The sequence below is a fragment of the Myotis lucifugus genome, unplaced genomic scaffold, assembly GCF_000147115.1.
Source record: "Myotis lucifugus unplaced genomic scaffold, Myoluc2.0 scaffold_84, whole genome shotgun sequence".
Lineage (NCBI taxonomy): Eukaryota > Metazoa > Chordata > Mammalia > Chiroptera > Vespertilionidae > Myotis > Myotis lucifugus.
The window spans coordinates 2,195,599-2,219,014 of record NW_005871132.1 but is presented as its reverse complement, the minus strand read 5'-3'; the positions used below and the strand labels follow the sequence as shown (position 1 = coordinate 2,219,014).

General features: G+C 43.7%; 1 protein-coding gene across 1 annotated transcript in view; it reads right to left on the bottom strand.

Annotated features, from left to right (window-relative positions):
• Positions 1-4,715: 4,715 nt before the first annotated feature.
• UPK1B (uroplakin 1B) overlaps positions 4,716-23,416 on the bottom strand; it is a 26,483-nt gene continuing 7,782 nt past the window's right edge. The window contains exons 2-8 of the mRNA XM_006090903.3: positions 19,795-19,882; positions 18,386-18,586; positions 16,021-16,095; positions 15,209-15,331; positions 13,161-13,340; positions 8,961-9,044; positions 4,716-5,234 (exon numbers count right to left, since the gene is read on the bottom strand). Of these exons, the coding sequence (XP_006090965.1) occupies positions 5,184-5,234; positions 8,961-9,044; positions 13,161-13,340; positions 15,209-15,331; positions 16,021-16,095; positions 18,386-18,586; positions 19,795-19,863 (783 nt within the window). The 5' untranslated portion in view covers positions 19,864-19,882 and the 3' untranslated portion in view covers positions 4,716-5,183. The remainder of the gene's footprint in view (positions 5,235-8,960; positions 9,045-13,160; positions 13,341-15,208; positions 15,332-16,020; positions 16,096-18,385; positions 18,587-19,794; positions 19,883-23,416) is intronic.

Sequence of the window (23,416 nt, the reverse complement as noted above, 5' to 3'; positions counted from 1 at the left end):
TTTGTGTGTGTGTGTGTGTGTGTGTGTGTGTGTGTGTGTGTGTGTTTTCGCCCTCGGAATATTCCATTGTCAGGAGATTATGAGATTTTTCTGTGAAGGCAGCATGGCAGAGTTCTCATTTGTAGCTAAAAACAATACACAGAGCCCTGGCTGGGTATGTCAGTTTGTTGGAGCATCGTCCTGTACACCAAAAAGTTGTGGGTTCCTTTCCTGGTCAGGGCACATACCTGGGTAGTGGGTTCAGTCCCCTGTCAGGACGTGTGCAGGAGGCAACTGATCAAAGTTTCTTTTTTTCTCTCTCTCCCTCTCTTTCTAAAAATTAATAAAAACATATACTTGGGTGAGGATTAAAACAACAACACAGAACTTGAGTTGTATCCACTAAAATGTCTTATCTTCATGACCCTAGTACATTCTTCCACTATGGGGTAGGAGTTTTGCTGAAAAGCTATTACTCATAACTATTGTTTGAGGGCCAGTTAATTTGGACCAATATATTTGGTCATTAAACTTACTGCAATAAATTGAAGCAAGATGACATTAGTTGGCATGTTCCTAGGGATTATGAGCCAAGTAGAGTTCTTCAGAACAGATTTATGGTATATCTTCCTGTCGGTATCTCTTACAGGCTGTTAGCCATTGTAATGCACACTTTGCATATCTGGCGGGACCCTCCCCGATCTGTGTGAGGATAGACATGTTTCCCTGAAGCAGTTGCTGGGAGGCCAAGTGACGTGCCAAAGCCATGCAGACCTGGGGTTTGGAGCCAGGTATTTGACTCAAAAGCTCTTGTTCTTAACCACTTCATGGGAACAGACGACAAATACACAAAGAGAGGAAACAAGGGTGGGTGATTGGAGAGTGTCATGTCCTTCAACCAAAGACCCCCAGGAACACATCTGCAGATAAATAAATTGGGATCATGACTCATTGCAGTGAGGGAGAGCATACCATGAGGAACAGTGAGGTATCTCAGGCCAAGGGAGTTAGAGAGAACCTATGATAGCATTTGGGCTTGGGTAGGGTCATTTGGGGAGGCTCTGAGGAAGCAAGGTGTGCTCTCTATGGGGTACTGTCAGAAAGCGGGGACAGTTCTGTGGCTGTGCATCTCAGTACATTTTATCCATAGGGAGGGACCAGCAGGAAACCAGAGCTGAAATAGGTAAACACATAGTAGCCACTCGTTTCAGCCAAGAAAGGGTGTGCAGCACTTGGTGGGGGGCATGGTGACCTTGTGTCTGTCTGCACTTACACAGAATTGTGAAGTGGCCTTGCTTTGCCTCCGTTTATCTTGGTCACAGAGGAAGCTTATCTGAGGTTGGGATCCTATGAGATTGTTTATATCTAATAGGAGAACAGCATGACCTAGTTGTGGGGGCCAGGCTAGCTTCTTAGTGTCAGGGGCTCCCCCTTTTTCTTTTTTAAAGAGGAACTCAGAGTAGAGGCCTTGAGAAAGTAGGGCATGATGGCACCATTTCCCTTTAATCCTATTTGTCTTCTTTAAGTGTGTGTGTGTGTGTGTGTGTGTGTGTGTGTTGGGAGTTGGTGGGGGGATGGGAGGAGAGAGGGTTGGAGAAGAATCTGGGAACTACAAATTCCTCAGGAATCTTGCCTTTTTCCAAGATTTCTTTTGGCTCTGCTCATTGGATATGGCCACTTGGGCCTTATCATAAAAATGTCACACATGGACTATGAGAATTGGGAGAGCGAAATGCCCCCTCATAGTCCCGGATTTGCAATAAATGTGACTCTTTAATTTGAAAAAAAAAATGTCACACACGAAAGCAAACTCAATAGCTTACAATTGGCCTCCTCTGGGTTTCTTCTTTGATTTGGTCTCAGGTATAGGACACGATAAGGATCTGGGTGAGGTGAAGCAGGGAAGAGAAACAAAGAAATGCTATAGACAGAAGGAGAAAGGAAATTGTTCAGTCAATAGAAACGAGGAACCAGCTCAGTTTCCAATTCCTCAACCTCAGCCCAGCTTGTCAATCAGGTTGGTTGTGGTTGGGGTGGAAAAGAGAGATTAGAGTTTCAAACTCACATGACTATTATTATTCCTTCTTTTCTTTATGGGTGTCTGGAGAGTACCAGATCTTATTTATTCCAGCGGGTGGAAAAAGAAGCTATAGACCTGATACTATGAGCAGCAGGCTTTCTAACATTCAGTGTAAGCAGCCAGCCTGCCAGGAGCCTGAGTAGCAAGCTGGGGAGGAAACGGCCCAGGAATGACCCGCTGGTGTTGCAATCAGGTAAAACCTGCCCCAGAGTTAGTCTGACACATTTCTGGTGCTAGGTAATACTTTTTCCTTGCCGACTTGATAAGCAGGGGAACAGATGCTGGAGAAGTGAGAAATTTCATAAGATGGCTTGGCCTGGGTGTGCCTGAAGCCCAGCAACCCGCCAGCAACCAGGCTCTCCCACTCTCTTTCCCCTCCCTGGGCTGGGGGGGCTGGAGGTGTCTTTGGTGAGGCTGGGCCTGGGCCTCATCCTGAATAGTAGCCTGGGTCTCACTGTGAATCCCCTTTCTAGTGTCAGATGCCGAAAGAAGAGGGGCCAGGCTGGGCTTCCTGGGAAGGCGGGTGTGTGTGTGTGTGTGTGTATGTGTGTGTGTATGTGTGTGTATGTGTGTGTGTGTATGTGTATGTATGTGTGTGTATGTGGTTGTGTATGTATGTGTGTGTGTATGTGTATGTATATGTGTGTGTATGTGTATGTATGTGTGTGTGTGTGTGTGTGTGTGTGTGTGTAAGCAGGAACTGGGCAGAGCAGAAGCTGCCCTGAGGTTAGCAGGAAGCACGGAAGTCCTGAATGGCTGGACCTTCTGTAGGGGAATCTTCAGGCCTGGATCTGTCTTAGCCGGAAGGTGTGCCCTTCCCAAGTGTTGGTTCCTGGACATAGTGGGTTCGGGGCCTTATTTGCCTTTGGGAGAAGCAGAGCCTGTCCATGTACATCTGCAGTGGCACTGGCACCTTCTATGAAGGATGAGGCTGAGGCTCCACGAAGGAAGCTAGGTGCGCCCGGGGGTGGGGGTGGGGGCAGCTGCTATCTGAAGACTCATTCTCTTTATAGTCACTTCCTGGTAGAGAAGCAGGAGGTAAGATTTAAGGAGCAGCAGGTGGGCCATGTTGCCTCACAATAGCTCTTTTCTGCTCCCAGGGCTGACTCCGGTTCTACCAACTAGAGATACATTTCAGTTACCAAAGAAAAACCTGTAGAGAAGATGAAGAGAGTGGGGACTAGTTGTCACTCACCCCTTAGTATGAATTAGTTTTCAAAAAGGTTTTACTTCTACCTAGCGGAGATCAAATCACGAGGAGGATGGAATTTTGTGTGTGAAGCATGAAGCCCTGGAGGGGAAGGCAGGAGTGGGCAGCATTTGCTCATCCAGTGGAGAGCATGACAACAATGGAAAACCTAGTCAGCAGTGGAAGAGAAGGCACCAGAACACGGGAGAGATATGGAAAGGGAGACGGGAGAGAGGCCTGTCAAAGCTTTGCCCGGAATAAGTTTCTTCTCTCTCCTCCCCTCTTCTAAAAGACCATAGATAGAACCTTGTCAGCCAAGTGTAGGTGTCATTTATCCTGACACCCAAGCCCTGCCCTGGAAGATTAGGTGAGCCAGGGGCAGGTCAAGCTGGATGTGGGGCAGGACATGAGCTTGTATTTAGCCCCCTGTCCTGGGAATCATGAGTCAGGCTGTGGCCTCAGCTTTACTCCCGGGTGTACAGCGAAGGCTGCCCCCTGCTCCTCTCTTGTCTCTCCTGTCCCAGGGCTCAGCCTGAGGCACAGGAACCTGGTCAGGGCATGGTATTGGGGCACTCCCTGTGACTGAGTGGGCTGGGAGTAGGACCTTAAAGTGACAGGCACATTTTCTTCATAGGAGACAGTTGGTAGCTGGAGTCAGAGGTGTTTCCAAGCACAGGAGGCAAAGGACTTGAGGAGCAGAGGCTCCATGACCACTTCTGGTCCTAAGTGCAGCAGGAGCAAAAAGTAAAGGTAAACATAGAAGTTCTCACCATTTAACTGCACAGCAGGGTAACTGGTGTCCAAGAGGAAACTGGCCCTATCGAGTCCTCATTTCCTAAACTTCAATTCCCAGGAATAACAACAAGAGAAAATGAACATATGTAAAAGCCCTCTTTTTTTATAAGACAGTTGTTGAATTACATGAACTTCCTTCAGGGCCAGAAACAGTTCAGAAGAGAAATATTTTGACAGTAAACACAAATCACCACAAATCCCCTAGCTAACAGCTGGCTTGCATCTCCTCTATTTGAAAGGTGTTTCCAGTTGAGACTGGTAAATATATATAACGGGCCTCCACTTTGTCCCAGGAAGTCTACATACTTTTAACTAATGGGAGGTTGAGGCTACTAAACATACATCACTCTGCAACAGTGGTTCTCAACCTTCTGGCCCTTTAAATACAGTTCCTCATGTTGTGACCCAACCATAAAATTATTTTCGTTGCTACTTCATAACTGTAATGTTGCTACTGTTATGAATCATAATGTAAATATCTGATATGCAGGATGGTCTTAGGCAACCCCTGTGAAAGGGTCGTTCAACCGCCAAAGGGGTCTCGACCCACAGGTTGAGAACCGCTGCTCTACAATGTCTGAGAGGACATATCAGCCGTTGTTAACTCAAGATCGGGCGTTGTCCACGAGAGTGAAAGGATCCCAAGGTAGCATTAAAAGAATCACCCAAGTCTCCACAGAACAAAAGGCAAAGATATTTTTCGGCACCTTTTCCTTAGTTCTTTCACATGGACGACACTGAGATGAATGAAAGTCTTTGAAGGTGTCCATTAGAAAGCAGTGAGAAATACAGGCCGATTTGCTGTCTAAACACGGACTTGGCTGACTGGGATAGCACAGGTTCCTGTGAATGCCTTTACGCCCCCAAATTAAAACTAAACAGGGATGGGAGACGTTATTGTCTACTTTCCAAATCCCCACTCTCTTACAGTCCATAAAAATGTTGCAGAATCCTAGGGTGAAAATGCAAGTGGGGAGAATTCCAGGAGCCAGAGAGCCTAAAGGACTCCATACCCACGGACTCGGCAGCTCGAGGGAGAACTCAGGTTCCTGTGGGCACGCGTGGAATATTAGGAGAGAGCAGTTCCAGCACCAAATCCAGAGTCCGTGGGGGAGGTGGGACTGTGGTGACACTGCATTCTTAATATTCAATCCTGCTCCAGTAGAACATGGTACCCAGGAGAACCCAAAACTAGAATATAAAAGACAGAAAAAAAAATAATAGGGGATTGGTTTAGGAACATCTCATACTTGGGGAAAAGTGATGTTAAGTTCATTCAGGCTTTGACACTGGATTTTTAACGGTAATCTTCCCTTAAGCAACGTGTCAGTCATTTCTCTGTTAAATTTCCCCCTCCCACCGCCCCCCCCCCCCCCCGGAAATTTTTCTTTCGTCCCAGAAGGGCTCATTACCCTCTAGGGCAGGGGGTCTGAACCTTCACAATACCATGACCCTTTAAAACAGAGCCCCATTTTGTGGTGACCCCCAACCATAAAATTATTTTCATTGCTACTTCATAACTGTAATTTTGCTACTGTTATGAACCATAATGTAAATATCTGATATGCAGGATGTATTTTCATTGTTACAAATTGAACATAATTAAAGCATAGTGATTAATCACAAAAACAATATGTAATTATATGTGTGTTTTCTGATGGTCTTAGGCGACCCCTGTGAAAGGGTCGTTCGACCCCCAAAGGGGTCGCGACCCACAGGTTGAGAACTGCTGCTCTAATGGATTCCTACTTCTAGTCTGTATCATTTTGGAATATGAGTTTCTTGCTTCTAGTATAAACTTCTCTTCCCAGGGGACTCTCTCTTTTCCCAAAAATGCTTGTGACCTGGAACAGCTCCCCCCAAAACTCAAGAATTTGCCTCAGATAAGGGGTTAGGCTATTTGGGTTCTGTGGCAGACCTGCCAGTCACTTCCTGCATCTGTAAAGTAATCTAATAACATCTTCACCAATCCCAGAGTGAGAAGATTAAATGAGATACGGAAGTAATAATAATAGTGTTTAATGTTCTAGTTGCTATACATATAACTCAATTCAATGCTTCCAAAAACCGTATGAAGAAACTGAGGCAAAGAGAAGTTAAGTAACTGGTACTCAAGGTCATAGAACTAGTAGGTGGTGAAGCTGGGGGTCAAGCCCAGGCAGTCAGCCTCAGGTTTGCCTGTGGAACCGCTGTGGGAGGGCCTCCGAAAGCCGCAGTGGACTGGACGTGCCCAGGAGCTCTTCTTAAGCACAATTCTTAAGAACCCTGTTGGATTTCTCTATTCCTGTCAGGTAGGAGTCTGGCTACCCACCTAGCTACTGCTGTGGGGATGTGACATGATGCCTTGTCTCTAGCAGGCCTTCAATAGATCCAGTTCCCTTTCCTATTTTGAACGTCAAGGGGACTTACATGATCCAGAGTCCCGTCTACTTGATGGTTGCAGAAATATCAAAGGTTTCAACTGGCCTGGAGTTCTAAGATCCTCAAAAGCCTTTAAACATTAGCCCATATAGTTCCTGCTAACATGGCACAGTAGAAACTTCACTGTTATCATTTTTCATTCATTCAATGGGTTTTCAAGCACTTACTGTAGGCCCTGCTAGGCACTGGGGGTACAAAAAGCAGCTGGTTGCCAGGCTTTGGGCAGAGACAAACACCTCCAAGAGGAGCAGTTCCCAGCTAGAGGTGTGTGCGGGGTGTCTGAGGGATCAGAGGAGACTTCTCCAAGGAGGAGCTTTTCTCCTCCCTCCTGCCTCACCCAGTTTCCCACCCCAAACCCAACATTTCTTAAAGTGTGCTGCACAAACACCTGATGGGCCAGTTTAGGGGTCCATGAAGCAAAAATATTTGCATAACAATATTAATAATTTATTTGTCCTTTTCACTGTTTTCACATTTAAATGGTTGGTGCAAAGGCAGTGGAAGGTAACACTGCTGGCATCTTAGCAAAATTCAGGGCAGAGGTACTAAACTGTATTAGTTGTCATTGCATTCTCACTGCTATGCACTTGCAGAAAAAAGCCAGTTTTGTTGAGAATATTATAGATGTTCCCTCTTCCCCCCACCCAGTTCGCACCCCACCCCAGGCCTTCACCACCTCATTATCTGTGTCCATGGGCAATGCATATATGTATACTATAATACTCTCAACAATAAAGTTTTTTTTTTTAAGCCAGTTTTACTTGAGATTGTCCTTGACGGAGCAGTAAGAATGACTAACATTATTAAATGATCACCTTTGAGTACACATCCTTTTAACATTCTGTAGGACAAGAAGGAAGCATGCATAAAGCAGTTTTGTTGCAAACTGAAATAGGATGGTTGTCTTGACAAAAAGCACTTGGGCGATTGTTCGAGTTGTGCACTGAACTGGTTATTTTTCATGGAACACCATTTTTACTTGAAAAAATGACTAACAGAAAAGCTGTTCAGAGTTGGGTGTCTGTCACTTTGAGGGGAAGAAACTGACAATATTTGTTGAGAGTGATACATTTGAGCTTTCCAACAAAAATCATGAAACTTGTATTTGTCCCCACAAGCTTGATAGCATCCCAATGCTTAAGTTCTTTTCTAAAGTGGCAATATCAGTGAATGCGATTTCTAGTCTTGCATAAAGAAATTGGCCAACATTTGGAAGATCTACATAACACCATGAGCCAGTATTTTCACAGGTAATCAATGTTATAGAATCATGCACGGGTAAAAGATTTATGCCAAATGCAAGCCAAGCCAACGTAATGTATCCTAATGTAACAGAGTCTGAAAAGTTCATTGACATAGTTTTAGATTCCATATGGCAACTAACCCTCAGAATACTACTTGCCAGGTTTTGGGTAATACCAAAGAAAATTCACACTTATCTTTAGATAAGGCTATTGAAACATTCCAGTTTTTTCCGCCCCCAACCACATATCAGTGTGAAAAATTTCAAATCCTTTAACCTAAGCAACATATTGTAACGGATGGACTGAAAAAACAAATATGAGAATCCAGCTGTCTGCTATTAAGCCACACACTGCAGAGGCTTTCAAAAATGTAAAACAGCGCCATGTTTCTCACTACTTTGTTGTTTAGGAAAACAGTCATTTTTCCCACCAAAAAAAAAATGTGTTGTTAATGCTAACATGCAATTGTTTTTTTTTATTGTTATCTGAAATGCATTAATAAGTATTTTGACATTTCTGTGTTACTTTCCAATAGTGTGAGAGTCGATAGGGATAGCCCCCACAGACAAAAGCTCTTTGGAAACCTCAATAATTTGAGAGAGTAAAGGGGCCCTGACACCCCAAATCTAGGACTGCTTCCCTAATGCAATGACTCTTAATCTTGACAGCAAATTAGAATCATCTGGAAATTAAAAAAAAAAAATTCCTGGACCCCACCCCTAGGTCAACTGAATTGGCATCTAGACTCTAGAGGTTGGGGTCCTGGCGTGCTGTGGGTTTTCAAGCTCCCCCAGGAGGTTTTCATGCGCAGCCAGGGCTGAGAGCCACTGCTCCTCCCTCTTGCTGCATGTGCATCTAATAACCGGGGCAGTGGGACAGGTGAGACTGGCCCAGGCAGCTCTTTGGGCGGAGCTCGGCAGATCAGTGTCTGGTGGGAGCCATCTAGATAGATGGCAGTCTTTGACACCTCACCATAATGAGCTAATGAGATTTGAGACCTGGAGGAGCAGACAATCACCCAGCAGGAGCTGGTTAACAGGACACACCCTGTCCCTGGTAGAGGCAGGTAACTCCCCACTTCTGAAGAGACGCCGCTGTCCTTACTCAGGTGCCAGCAGTTTCCCGATTAGCTCTCAGGTCCAAGGTTTGGTTTCCAGACAGTCTAGTAAGGTTGGGCCAACGAAGGGCAATCTCAAAGTCTCTCCTTATCACCGTCCTCTCAGAAATAAAGCATGTGCCAGGAAATACTCACAGTCCAGCAGAGAATGGCAAATCCAAACCAGGCAACCCCCCAGGCGTGTCGGTTCATTGGTCCAGAGATCAGTTCATAGCAGCCCTGGAGGAGCGGGCAATTCCACGTCGGTGTGAGAGGAGCCAGGAAAAAAAAGATGTAAGAGATGGGTGGGGCAGTGACTGCTGTGTGAATCAAAGTCCAGTTTAACACGACCAGGCTATTTCCACATCCCCATGGACAGCCAGTTATTAACAGCCCGGGGAATAGAAATAATCCTGGTGAACAACTCCTCTATATCACATTTACTTGTGTCTTTATCATTCAATCTAACCAGCAAAGGTTTATGCTATTTTTTTTAATTACTTCTGATTAAAGCTTTTTTTTTTTTTAAAAAAAGGTGATGCTATTATATTTTCTTTTTTAATTTTTTCCTTTATTGATTTTTCAAAAGAGAGAAAGTGAGAGGAATAGAGAAACAGAAACATTGATGAAAGAGAAACATCATTGATCAGCTGCCTCCTGCATGCCCTCCACTGGGGATCAAGCCTGTGCAACCCGGGCATGTGCCCTGACTGGGAATCAAACCTGTGACCTTTTGGTTCATGGTTTGACACTCAACTGCTGAGCCACACCAGCTGGGCTGCTATTTTAGCTTAACATTTTTTTCGCATTGAATATGTGTGTAATGTAAAGTATTCTTAATAAAATTTGAATTTTTTCCTTTCCAAAAGATTTTATTGCTGACTTGTTCAAGGGCAGAGTTACTTTTTGATTTGTTTGTTTTTAAATAAATAAAAGTGTTCTGTTCTATGAAAATCAGAGGTTGTTGTTGTTTTAATCACATGATATAGGGACCCCTATATCATGCTTTCTAAATTTTCATTTATCATCATATTTCAACATATGCTTATTGGTTCTAGTGAGACTTTGAGGAGCCTTGGTATGTGTGCAAAAGCATGATTCATTTTTTTATTAATCAAATTATTTATTCATGCATGCTATATTCCAATAAGTTTTCACATATGGATCCAGAGGGATCCTTGTAAAATGTGAGTCAGATCACTTTGCATACCTGCTCAAAACCCTCCAATGGCTTCCCATCACCCTTCAAGTGAAACCCCAAGTCCTAACAATGGCCCACAGGCACTGGATGATACGGCCCTTCCATATAGTAGAATCTCTAGAATCGAGAAGCTGCGGGGGAACCAGCTTCACTACCAGAGGCTGTCTTACTGCAAAGTTAGTGAGTTTGAGCTGCAGGGCTGCTCATTTGCAAGACCCTTTCAAAGCCCTGCACCTGTGTGCATGTTTTTTTTTGTTGTTTGTTTGTTTTGTTGGTTTTGTTTGGGTTTTTTTTGGTTGTTGTAAATCCTCATGGAGGATATTTCTCCATTGACTTTTTTTTTTGAGAGAGAGAGAGAGGAGGGGGAGAGACACACAGAGAGAAATATTCATGTGAGAGAGACACGTTGATCCGTTGCCTCCTGCACAGGGATCACGCCTGCAACTGAGGTATATGCTCTTGACTGGATTTGAACCTGGGATCCTTAGTCTGTGGTCTGATGCTCTATCCACTGAGCAAAACTGGCTAGAGCTGTGCATGTTTTTAATTGTTTTTCCTTAGGAGGACCATGCTCTACAAATTTTATAAGCTTCAGTCCTTACAAAACCTAGATCCATCCTTGTCTTCCACTCTTCCTTTGCTCATTCTGGCCTTGCTGTACTGATGTCCCTCCAAAAAGTGAAGAATGCTCTTCCTTTAGGGCCTTTGCACTTGCTGCCTCCTTTGTTCAGAACCCTCTTTCCCAATCTCCTTTAAGTGAGGGTTTCATTTCCTTACTTCATTCAGAACTTTGTGCAAATATCATCTCAAGTAATGATTACAAAAACATCATATCTGACACACTTGATAATTCACAAACTCTCCTACATTTATTGTTCATTTGCTCATCCTGACAATCCTGGGAGATGGTCATTTGTCCAATAATCTGTCTGAGGCTCTGGGATGGGCATTCATCTGTGACAAGACAGAAATGGGTCTTTCCCTCACAGAGCTCACCAACAAAAACCCAGTTTCTTTCACCTCTTCTCATTTAGTGCCTTTTCATCATTACTGTGGTGCGTAACTGGACCTTTCTTAGCTCCATCCATCATAACGTTCTCGAGTGTAGTGATCTAAACTTGCACACTTGCATTTCCAGGGCAGATGGACCATGATCCAAGAATATACATATCTGCATCTGACATGCTATGTAAAATTCTGGTTCGTTTCTATTCTTACCACACTTACAATGACTTCTCTAATCTTGTTAGCATTCACTCGTACAATATACTAGTAGATCTTGAAAAACTACAACATGGATGTGGAAACAGAACCATTTACCTCTTAATTTGCCCGCCCACCATTTATCAGTGCCTGCTTTGTGCCAGGCATTAAGCTAAGTAGTGAAGATATAGAACTAATAATGCATGGCCCTCAAGGAGACTAATAGGAAAAACAGGCTTGTGAGCAAGTAATTATAATATAGTTCAAGGTGTCAGCTGCAATAATAGAAGGGAGGTATATGAGGCACCGGGATGGCCTATTTTGTAAGAATCTGGGGAACAGGTGTGGGGGAAATTGGAAAGGATTAATAGATAAGAGATTATGTTGAGGTTGAAGGATGAGTGAGATTGAGAAAGTAGGAACACAGGGAGTCAGGGACGGAGAGAGGAATTTCAGGATTCAGGAATTTGGGGAGCAGGGTTGAGTGATAACGAGTTTGGGTAGTGGAGGTGGAAATGTCAAGGACAAGGTGAGGCCAAGGGACTGTAAGGGAGGGTGCCTGAAGGGTTGTTGCAACAGGTGTGGAGGTCCCTCATTGCTAGGATGTAATAGTATTTTTCTGAAATAGTATTATTTCTGTCCCTTTCAAGGAGATAATACAGTTTGTATGCAGTTACAATCCAGTCAAGGTATATCTGCATGGGCCAGCTCCAGGGTTGAAATACTGAAAGCATTTTATGACTCCTGAGAGTGATAATTATATTGTGCATTATAGTTATAGGCAATACATTTAATATTTATAGCAGTGTGACCATAACTGATTAAAATGATTCTAAAGAACTAAATGAGGGTTGACTTGAACGACTCTGCAAAATAATCTGTATCATGTCCTTTTCTGATGAACTTGACCATTCCTAGGCCAGGGGCCCTACCAGGTGTGGCCGGATGATCTGCAGGGCTGTCCTTCATGCTGGAAGTGCACTTTGTATGATTTACTCCAAGACTAAAGAGCCGGACATTTCTCAATTATTTAATAGACTGGCACACAACTAGCTTTCCTCCAGGTAGTTACTTGCAAAGCAGTGCACAGCATTTCAGAGGCTGGCTGTACATGTGTGAGGATTCTCTTCAGGGCTTTATGGGAATATTTCCAAGTTCTTTCTTGGCTTGGAGTCTGGGCTCTGGAGCCAGACGCTAGCATTTGAATCCTGACTACCATTCACTACCTGTGTGGTTTTGGGCAAGGTACCCACTGGGATCTCTGTATTTCAGTTCCTCATTTGGAAAATAGGGACCATACTGGCACCTACCTGTGAGCATTAAATTAGTTAATATATGTCTGGCACTTGGAACAGTGTCTGGCATTTGGTAAGTACTCAGTAAATGTTAGTTTCCATCATCATCATATCATCCTCATTAGTCCGGAGACACTTTTTCAAAAACCATCTGTATGTAAATTACCTTCTACCCAAATCATTATTCTAACGTTTTATTAAGGCTATCCTGTATGATTACTGAATAAGGAATGTGGATATATAATTACGGCATTTACCCTCAGCAATTTCCATTGCTTTGGAACTGGCAGATCATTCCTTCCAATTCACATTTTGCAAAACTAGAGCAAATCTTTGTTTAAGGTAAATGGTTTTTGAGACACCACTTCTATACATTGTACAAATCGCTTTCCTTTAAACAAAGTTGGATTTTGCTATTGCAGTTCTCACGTTCTGTTCATTTAATTAAAATGTAACATTTCCCCTATCAGCCCTTGATCAGCATTTGCATGTTACTAAGAGGAGAATATAGCATAAGGCTTAGGAAGAAGAATGCAGAATTCCTTACTGAGAAACGGTTACCCACAGTATCCAGTATGTTGCTCACGAAGAGCAGAAGGAACTCCTGGCAGGTGTTGCGGGGGAGGGGCGGGGGAGGGGCAGGCGGCGGGGACTCACCTGGCTGTGATAATAACCAGGCACGCCTAGTTTGCAGGCATCCACGTTGAGAGGTTCTTTCAGCTTGTTCATGACACAGCACTGACGAGGCCAGGGATAGTCGGCATCGTTATTCTCCGTCCGGAAGGCAGACGTGTATTTCTGCCAGTCTGATGGGCCGTTCACACCACAGCAACCGTCCTGTTGGCAGATGAGAGATACAAAATGCTCTTCCGTGGTCCTTATTAGGGCCATCAATGCAGCAACTGAGATTTTATGGAGAATGAAAAGATAAAAAGTGTACCATAGTTTACATTTACTACAAGTGCCTCAATGAGAGCTGAAGGTATCGAGAACTTACATTTTAGAGTTTGTAAAATATTTTTATATTTATTACTTTACTATCCCTGAAGGGGTTTTTTAACATTTGATAGGTCATTTAAACTCTCTAAACCTCAATTTCCATCATTGTAAAATTGGGATAAATGAAGTACCCACCTCATAGAGCTGACATGAGAATTAAATTAGTTAATACACTTAACATGTTTAGTACTCTGCCTGGTCCATAGTACACCCTCAATAAATACTAATACTTGAGAAATACAATACTAATATCTATATACAACAATGTGAGAGAGGCATAACTAGGCTCATATTACATCTGAAAAAATTGAGAATCAGAAAATTAAAATTTCTAGTGGTGAAGAGATTATGACTAATTCTTTTTGTTTACTTTTCTATATTTTTAACATTTTTTTCTGCAGTAAATATGTATTACTTTTATAATGGGATAAAATAAACTGAAAAAATAATCTAAGCCTGTGACACACAGCTGTGCCTCTACATAGGAAAGATCTATTAACACGTAGCTAACTTCCTTACACTCTGGACAGAATTGAGGATGGAGGATAAAACACAACTCATATCACTTTCCTTTCATGTTGTAAATTCTGCTAGAATACTTCAAGGGAAGAAATGAAATCTATGGGCATCTCTCAAGTTTTACAATAAATATATTCAAGCAAACTTGATGGTAAATCAACTACCTTTAAAGCATGTCCCTTTTTGCCAGTGGATTATGGAAAATATCTTACCAAAGAAAATAATTATCCCGTATTTTGACCTGAGCATTTTGGGTAAAGATGGTTAAGTTTGAGTCAAGTGTATTTCAGACTGGATTTTAAAGAAGTTGGTAAACGGAATTTTCAAATGTGTGAACATTCACATTTTCATTTGAGGAGCTTAATTCTTGCTAACAAGAAAATGATATAAAGCGAAAAAGTGGCCAATGAATTGAAGGTCCAAAGAGGGTAAAAAACATTATTGGAGTGGGAATATTAAAATAAATGAAAGAAATGATAGAATGGAGGGTGAGAGAATTCAAAGAAGGGGTGGAGGCCATGAGGGAGCTTACTGATGACAGACTGTGAAATGTTGGTGTTGAGGTGGTATTAGGGGTGGGGGTTTGGGAGCAGTGTGAGCATTAGGCTATGTAGGGGATAAGAACTTATATACGTACAGCAATGGAGAGGTGGTAATATTCTGAAATACTTGGATTTTTATAACATTTGAGGTAAACTTGGATATGAGGTAGAGACAACTGGGTGATCAAGTCAAGTCATGACTCTTGGTCCTTAGCAGGCCTGGTCCATAGGAGGTGTGAGAAGGTACTGAATAAGCAAACAGACAGTGACTGCCACTGGAGTTCACTGTGAGGCAGAGGAGGCAACACTTTTCATTTTAATATGTGACGCCTGAGTTCTAAGAGGCAAGGTGTGCAATTAATCTGAGTTTCTTGAACATGTCATTATCCCTATCCATGCAAGCTAATCAACATCATGGCTTGAAATAAATATAGATCCAGGGATCCCTCTGAGCCATGTGTACACCTCCTGTCCCCTGCTGGTAAATAAGAGCATCCGATGCACTTGCCAACGTCAGTCCCTTTGTGAAGGAAATCCCCTTGGAGGCTGTCGTCCCCACCCTTTGACTTCACTCCCAGCCATACATACACCCCTGGGGACTTTTCTGGGCACAAAATGGCATCTTCCCAGGATCACAGGTATTACCTGGAGCATAAGCCTGTCCCAGGTTCGGGTGACTCCGTTGTTTTTCCACTGGTCATCGTTGGTTGGAGGGCTGTTGTTTTGGTACCTCTCCAGCATCTGCTTCAGGAAGAGGTTGGGTGTGAACTACAGAGGGAGGAGGCAATACGAGAGAGAGAGTTCATTGGCACACTTACCCCCAAGGAGGCAAAGTGATTTGCTTGGCCCATTGCTGGGGGCACTTAACACTGTCTCCTGGAGTAAACATTGTGCTCAGAGGCACTGACTAGGGGTAGGGGTGGGTATGAGGCTGCTCTGGTGGCTTGGCTGAAGGCCCCATTACGGAGAAATCCCCATCTTCAAAGAAATCCCTGGGAGACCAGGTGGACAGGCATTGCAGGGTGGCTCAGGCCAGGGATTGGAGAAAAGAAAAGAAAGCAGGATGCTGAATTGAGAGGAAGTTTTAGATGTGGTGATTGCTGATTGTCCTATTGGGGAGCAGTGGCCATGGCACAGCGGTGAAGAGCATGGGGTTACAAGCTTGGACCCTGGGAGTCACACTGCCTGGACTCAGGATTCCTGCCTTCAACTCACCAGCTGTGTAAGCTTGAACAAGTTACTTTACCTTGTTAGGTCTCATTTTTTTCATCTATAATTGACAATAGTGATAATACCCATTTCATAGGGTTATTGGGATTAAGTAAAATTATATATTTATTATTAATATGCACATTAGAGTGCCCGATGTGGAGTAAGCTTAATACATGTTAACTATTATCTTATACTAATGATGATCTGCATGATCATTTTGCTCTGTGCTGTTGGGATTTACTCACAAAGTCGCGTTGTGTTGCTGCTGTGATACAAGATGCCACTTCAAAGCCATAGACGATAAACATCAAAATGAAATACTGAAAGGAAAGCAAAAAAAAAAAAGTTACATTTACCTCCAAGGGAAGATTTTTTAAAACAAATAATTGTTATGTTTTTTCAGTACAGAGGTGGGCAAAAGTAGGTCAACAGTAATAAAAAATAATACAAGGATAAACTCTTTTTCATGTACTCACAACTGTATGCCTACTTTTGTCCACCCCTGTATAGTCATATAAATATAATCATCCCATTATTTATTTATTAAAATTTTTTTTAATTTTACTTTTATTGATTTCAGAGAGGAAGGGAGAGGGGGAGAAAGATAGAAACATCAATGATGCCTCCTGCACGCCCTCTCCTGGGGATTGAGCCTGAAACCCGGGCATGTGCCCTGACCAGAAATTGAATGTGACCTCTGGGTTCATAGGTCGATGCTCAACCACGGAGCCACACTGGCCAGGCAATCATCCAATTGTTCACATAGTTATTCAACAAACCCTTGTTGATCAGCTGCTTGGAGCAAGACTTGGTGCTAATCAGCTCAATTCTTTCCTTTTCCTCAGAGAACAAATGCTCACTGAATACAGAGTTTTCTCAGTGCAGTCTCCTGCATTTCTATTTTAACTGAGAAAAACAAATACAAGAGAATGAACTGATGTGTGTACACGTGTGTGTGCGTGTTTATGTGTGTGCGGCATGCATACACACATGTTGCCCTCACACCACACTGCCTCTATTTAGGTCTGGAAAATACCTGAACAACAAACGACCCCTGAATCTGGGACGATGACTACTTGCGAGAGTTCTGTGTCTGCTTTCCTCAGCCCTGCACACACACTTTCAGACCTTGTGTGCTTCTGGAAAGGGTACCTCGGTCATGTTGGTGGGAGAACGCAGGGAAACCTGTTCTTCCCCTGAGCACTAGGCCCAGAGGAAAGCGTTGGCTGGAGAGTAAACAGCAGGAGCACCTCGAGGCCTCATAGCAGTTTCCTCCCGATATTAGCTGCAGTCTTACTCTTTGTCAAGAGCTTGGCTGGCTCCTGTGAAAGAAGCTCAGGAACCGCTCGAGACTCTCTGGGAAGGAGGCACGGGGCGCAGATGTTTTCTGCGTCAGCCCCTGGTGGGCGTCCCGCTCCTTCTCTTTGGGGGCGTGGTGAAGTGTTCTCTCCCCTCTCAGTTCTCCTGGCCGCACACGCGACTGGCCCACAGTGAGACTGAGATGCAGCTGAAGCATGTCTCTAGTGACATCTGTCCCTCCCCTACCTTTCCCTGCATTCCTTTCCCCACCCTCCAAAAGTGGGGGCTTTTGCCTGGAACTAACTCACACTAGGGAACCAGAGAATGTAAATGGTCTGCATTCCCTGGGTGCCAGGACAAGGTCAGAGCACAGGAGGAGTGAACCAACAAGCATCTAAGTTGCTGGACTGGTTCCCTAAACGTGGAACTCAGGTCCGGCAGCCTTGGGGTAGGAGAGTTGTTTCAGGATGGGGCGTGGGGGGTGGACCCCATCACAGAGTGAGAAACTACAGTCTTGAGCCTGGGGGCAGAGAGTAAAGGCCTTGACCCAGTGCCCAGGGTTCTTAGATCTGCTGAATTTTGCAAAATATCTCAAATTTACTTTCTCTGTTATGGTTTTTAAAGGCAGGACAGGTGTCTTGGGGCCAAAGAGCCTCTGTAGGTGCACAGAGTCAGAGCCTCCACAGGCAGGTGGGAGCTGAGGCTGTAGGCCGTATGCATCAAGCTCTCTGGGATCCCTGGAAAGCAGAGGGAATGCGAAACACTGTAAGCGCAGGACAACACACAACATCATCGGCCTTGAGCTAAAAAGTGTCAGAAAAGGCTCATCTTTTCTCTGAAAAATTCATGCATATTTTGTATTTTATATGCTAATCTTAAATCTTGTATTTTGTAACCAAGTTTTAATACTAATGCTACAGTAATATTTTAAATCTCTCATTGTGAAGAGAAAACAATCTAATTATGAAGTTCTCACTCTGTCCTTTGGCCTATGAACTCTTGGCTGTACCAGTTGGGTACATGCAGACAACAGTTGGAGAAGCACAGGCCTGGAGAATATTCAACAGGGTCACCCCTGGGGGTCTCCCCTTTGGGTTCCCTGTACTGGAGTCTTCTGCACTTGCGATAGCAGAAGGCATCCTTGCCCCCACTGGGTCAAGCTTCACTGCAGGGAGAGTCTGCCTCTTCCTCTCCCATCTCACCTGGCACCCTCTGCTCCCCTTACCCCACCAAAGCATTGTGCTCAGGGAAGAAGAAACAATCCATCAACATCGGTCCAGGAGACAACTGTAGAGAGAGTTAAGGTCTTACCGCCAGAAGAAGTTTCCTGCTAGACTTTACGATGCCTACGATGCCTAGCACGGACAGGCAGAAGAGGCAGATGCCAACGAACATGCCGATCCAGGCTGCCCCATAGATGTCATCATTGTCGGTGGCTTCAAGCAGTGGGTAGAGGCTGTGTTGGTCGGATACAAAGAAGATGCACTCGGCGGTCAGTGCGATGCCACACATCTGGAGGCAGAGGGGCTTCTGTCAGGCTGGTGGGAGAGCAGCATTGGGAAGGGATGGAGAAGTGGGGGGTAGGGAGGAAGAGAGACGGACTCTATCCCCTGCATAGGTTTCAGCAACTGATTCAAACTCATTGTCAGGAAATCAAACAGCTCCTTCCAGCCTACTAATTGGTTGCATGCCTCCATCCACATGTGGATCTCATTGCTATTTGGGGAAAAACCCAATTTCAGACTATTATAAAGTTTTTGGGGCATGAGCCACTCAAACAATGTCTTCTTGTATGACAATAATCTCCCACTTCCACGACTATCATCCAAATTCCCGGATTGTGATATTGTAACTGGTCCTGGTAGTATCTATCAGTGCCAGCGAACCACTGAATGTTAGAGCTGGAAAGAACCTTGGTGATTATCTTTCCCACCTTCTGAGTCACACGGAGTCAGAAGCAGGGCTGGGCCAAGAGCCAGCATTCCTGATCCCTACCTGCTCTCCCACCACAGCGTGTCCCCCAGCCTGGCCTCTGAGCTACTCTCACACCCCGCAGTGGCCTCTGTGTGATGAGAACAAGCAGACGCAAACATTTGCCCCCAACAGCCTTAAAAGCAGAGTCCCATGAAATCAAATGAAGGTGAAATAGGAAAGAAACACCAGAGCAGGTGTGTGGTGGGAGTGTTTGGACGCCGACCATGACCAACGTGGCCCCTTTTACATTTCTCTGCTTTAAACTTAAGAAGGAAATATCTATTTTTTTAACCTATTCTTTTGATATATTACATAGCTATATACGATTATTTATAAGTTAAATCTGAGCTAGTATATTTCACTAACATATTTCTTAAATTGAAGAAAAGATGTAGGGAGCCAGTAATTATATCATTAATTTCCTTTAAACTTTCACTTTTTTAAAGATTTTTAAAAACCGAGTTTTAGAGAAAGGAAGGGAGAGAGAGAGAGAGAGAGAGAGAGAGAGAGATAAAGACCAATGTGAGGAAAACATTGATAGGCTGCCTCCTGCATGCCCCCCACTGGGGATTGAGCCCATATTCCAGGCATGTGCCCCTGACCAGGAATCAAATTGGCAACCTTTTGGTGCACGGGACGACGCCCAACTGAGCCACACCAACCAGGGAAAAACTTTCACTTTTAATTGATCTAAAATCATGATTACAGAAAGAGCAGAATTGCCTGAAAAAATACTCATTACTTACACCAAAAATCACATTTCCCAAAATCAGCAGGCCCTGAAAGCAACGAATGGTGGAGTCGTCTTTGGCCATCTTCAGGATTTCCCCCAAGCTGGAGACACAGTTGAGAATATTACAACTTAATAGGCACAGGTGACAAATACCACTGCAAGTTCCACAGCATGACTAAGTCACACAATGGTGTTTTGCCTTCTCATTTCAAAGCATCCAAACCAAAGTCATGAAATCATTTAGCAATGGAGGACATTTGGTTACTAAACTCAGTAATCACTGTAATTTTATAACGAAGAAAAAAAGAGTCAAGCTTGCCAAAGTCTGACTAGTATTTTCAGGAGTTCTATAAGGTGTGGGATATACAGACTGCAGACTTCTGAGTGATGAACTGAGGCCCCACAAGTCAACAAAGGCAGACCTGAGGGGGCGATGACTGGGTGGGGCTGAGGCTCACGGAGGGGCCTTGGGATGAAACCCAAAGGGTTGACCAGAATTGGCAGTTGGTTCCCAGAGGGACTATAGGCAGTTGTTAAAAACCATTATTTTCAGAATATTTTGTTATCTTCAAAAATAGTTGGCACTTGGTCTTTGGATTTATAAGCTTGTTTCTGTCTCATTTTGTTGGTTCATTTGTTTTTTAGATTCCACATAGAAGTGAAATCAGAGAACAAATTGTTGGTTGCTAAAGGGGAGGGGGGGAGGGTGGGAAAGGAAGGGGATTAAGAAGGGTAAATTTCCATTTATTAAATAAGTCATGGGGATGTAATGTATAGCATAGGGAATAGAGTTGATTCTATTGTAAAAACTATGTATGGTGAGTGGTTACTGGACCTAATGTGGTGATCACTTTGTAAAGTAGATAAAGGTTGAATAACTATGCGGTACACCTGACACTAATATAATACTGTATGTCAACTATAATTAAAAAATAAATTCGTAAAACAGTAATTGGCAAATAAAAAAGTACATTGTTACCTTAGAGGAGTGGGAGAAAAGAGGGACTAGCACATTTAGTTCCTTCTACATGCCACTCCACTGGGTACTGTATGCACAGTCATCTAAGTCTCATAACCCATTTAGGTAGAAACAGGAAAAAGGTGAAGAGGCTCATGTTGCAGATGAGAACACTAAAGCTTTAATTCAGGTAAACTGAGTTCCTGGCCTTATACAACCAGTCCGTGCAAGAGCTAGGCTGGAGGTTTTGGTCTGTGTGACTCCAGAGCTCAGGCTTGGTGCTTTGTATGGCCCTGAAGATGAGTGGGCTTCTCCCTCCCCTAGGATTCCCTGGAAGGAACACAAGGGTAAGCATTTGGGAAGAGCTATCCACATCTTCCAATGTTTTAGTCATTAAATTAATTAACGAATCACTTCATGCATTCATGCTTGAAATAGAATTGTATTAAATGATACAAGCTGTGTGTTGAGGTATACATAGAAATAAAATGTCAGGGAGATAGTTTTAGTCTAGGATTTTATGCTCTAGTAGGGAAGCTGAGATATGTGTCTAAAGCAGTGGTTCTCAACTTTCCTAATGCCGCGACCCTTTAATACAGTTCCTCATGTTGTGGTGACCCCCCAACCATAAAATTATTTTCGTTGCTACTTCATAACTGTACTTTTGCTACTGTTATGAATCGTAATGTAAATATCTGGTATGCAGGATGTATTTTCATTGTTACAAATTGAACATAATTAAAGCATAGTGATTAATCACAAAAACAATATGTAATTATATATGTGTTTTCCGATGGTCTTAGGCAATTCCCGTGAAAAGGTTGTTCGACCCCCAAAGGGGTTGCGACCCACAGGTTGAGAACCGCTGGTCTAAAGAGTTGTAATACTGCTAGGAAGACCCTAAGTAGAGGTCCCGAGGAGGGGAGATGTAAGCCTTGCAGAATATGTATGGTTTTTGATAAGCAGACTAGGGGTGGATGGGTGACATTCCAGGTAAAGGGAGGGTCGGGCACTAGAGCCCAGAAGAGCCAGGAGCCCGTGAGATTGCAATCTAGTCAGTTTGGCTGAAGTCTCAGTTTGTATGGAGATCAGTGGGAGACAAGGACTCAGCCCTTGCTAAATTTGAACTTCATCGTTATACTCCATTGTAAGTACTAACAACCTTCCAAGTAATCTTAAACATCTCCAAATATCTCCCCTTTCCCGTTCACCTGAGTAGCTGTGAGAGCTGAAGACTTAACATTTAGGTGTTTTTGGCTCAGAATTGGGCACATAGTGGGCCCTCCCTCAATGTTTGCTGAGTAAATAGAAGAATCTGGCCCTTGTTACAAGACCCCTTGGTGTAGTTTCTGCTTAGAAATGCCGTTCATTTATTTCTGCTTGGAAATGTCATTGCATGCTTACAATGCCACTCAAGCTTTCCCGAGATTGTTACACACCAGAGGGAGGGAGCCCGAGGGCCCGGAAGGAGTTAATGCACAAACTGCACCGAGGGGAGCCTTACTCATGGAGCCGGGTGGGCCACATCGTAAAGCTCACCGCTGGTATGCACAGACCAGTTGGGTTACCATCTGAACTTGAGACATAAGTAAATAGACTGAAAGGTAGAAGTTCAGGCAACACACGTATAGAGAGTAAAGGGCAAGTTTCTGGAGTGGCCAAATTTAGCACCATTACCAACCACTGCTGAGTAGGCACCCGTTTGCCAGGTGCAGCCCATTTGTGGTGATTAGTTGGGCCTAAAGCACAGAAAATGCACATTTGTTCTTTCAACAAAGTGTGATTATAAGCAACACAATTCAATGCAAACATGACCGCACACAGGGAACAAAGGGGGAAAAGGGCCGTGGAGAAAAGGAAGAAGGTCAGAGAGGGAATTTATGGTTCCAGAGAGGAGCTGGAGGGACCCTGAAAAAGGATTTGGCCCCCATGAGCCAATTATGTCCTGTAACACCCATACTTTCTCAAAGGCAATTCTGCCACACAGTTGTAAAAGGGGGAGAGACAACTGGATACTCTGGGAGATTGTAAGTCAGACTCAGGGTAGAAAAATGCTGACAAGAGAGGGAGGAGAGAAGGAAAGAGATAGATAGGAGCTTGGTTTGAGTGAAGAGTGAGTTGAGAAAATCCAGACAAGCATGTGGTAGGAAATGCCAGGAGGCATGGCTGTGGGTTGATGTCTGTAAGGCAGGAGTGGGATGATGCACAAGACACTCTGAAGTTGCAGATCACTAGATTTTTCTCCTTTTCTGCTATGTGTCCTGTTCTCCTTCCGGACCTTGGCATCAGCGGCACAGAATAACTTAGAAAGTCACTCTGTTTTTTAAAGTAACAAAATGATGCTGAAAGCTGTCATTTAAGAACCACATGCTCAGCACTTATGATCATCCTCTCAACAGACCTGAGAGCTGGTGTTTTTATCAAAATCTGTATTAGGTTCCTATTGCTGCTGTAACAAATTACCATGAACTTAGTGGCTTACAACGGAATATTACTCAGCCATAATGAAAGATGAAATACTGTCATTTGCACCAACATGGATGGACCTTGAGAATATTATGCTAAATGAAATAGGTCAGACAGGAAAAGCTAAGAACCATATGATTTCACTCAGATGTGGGATATAAAACTGAAACTCATAGACACGACAATGGTATGGTGGTTACCAGAGGGAAGG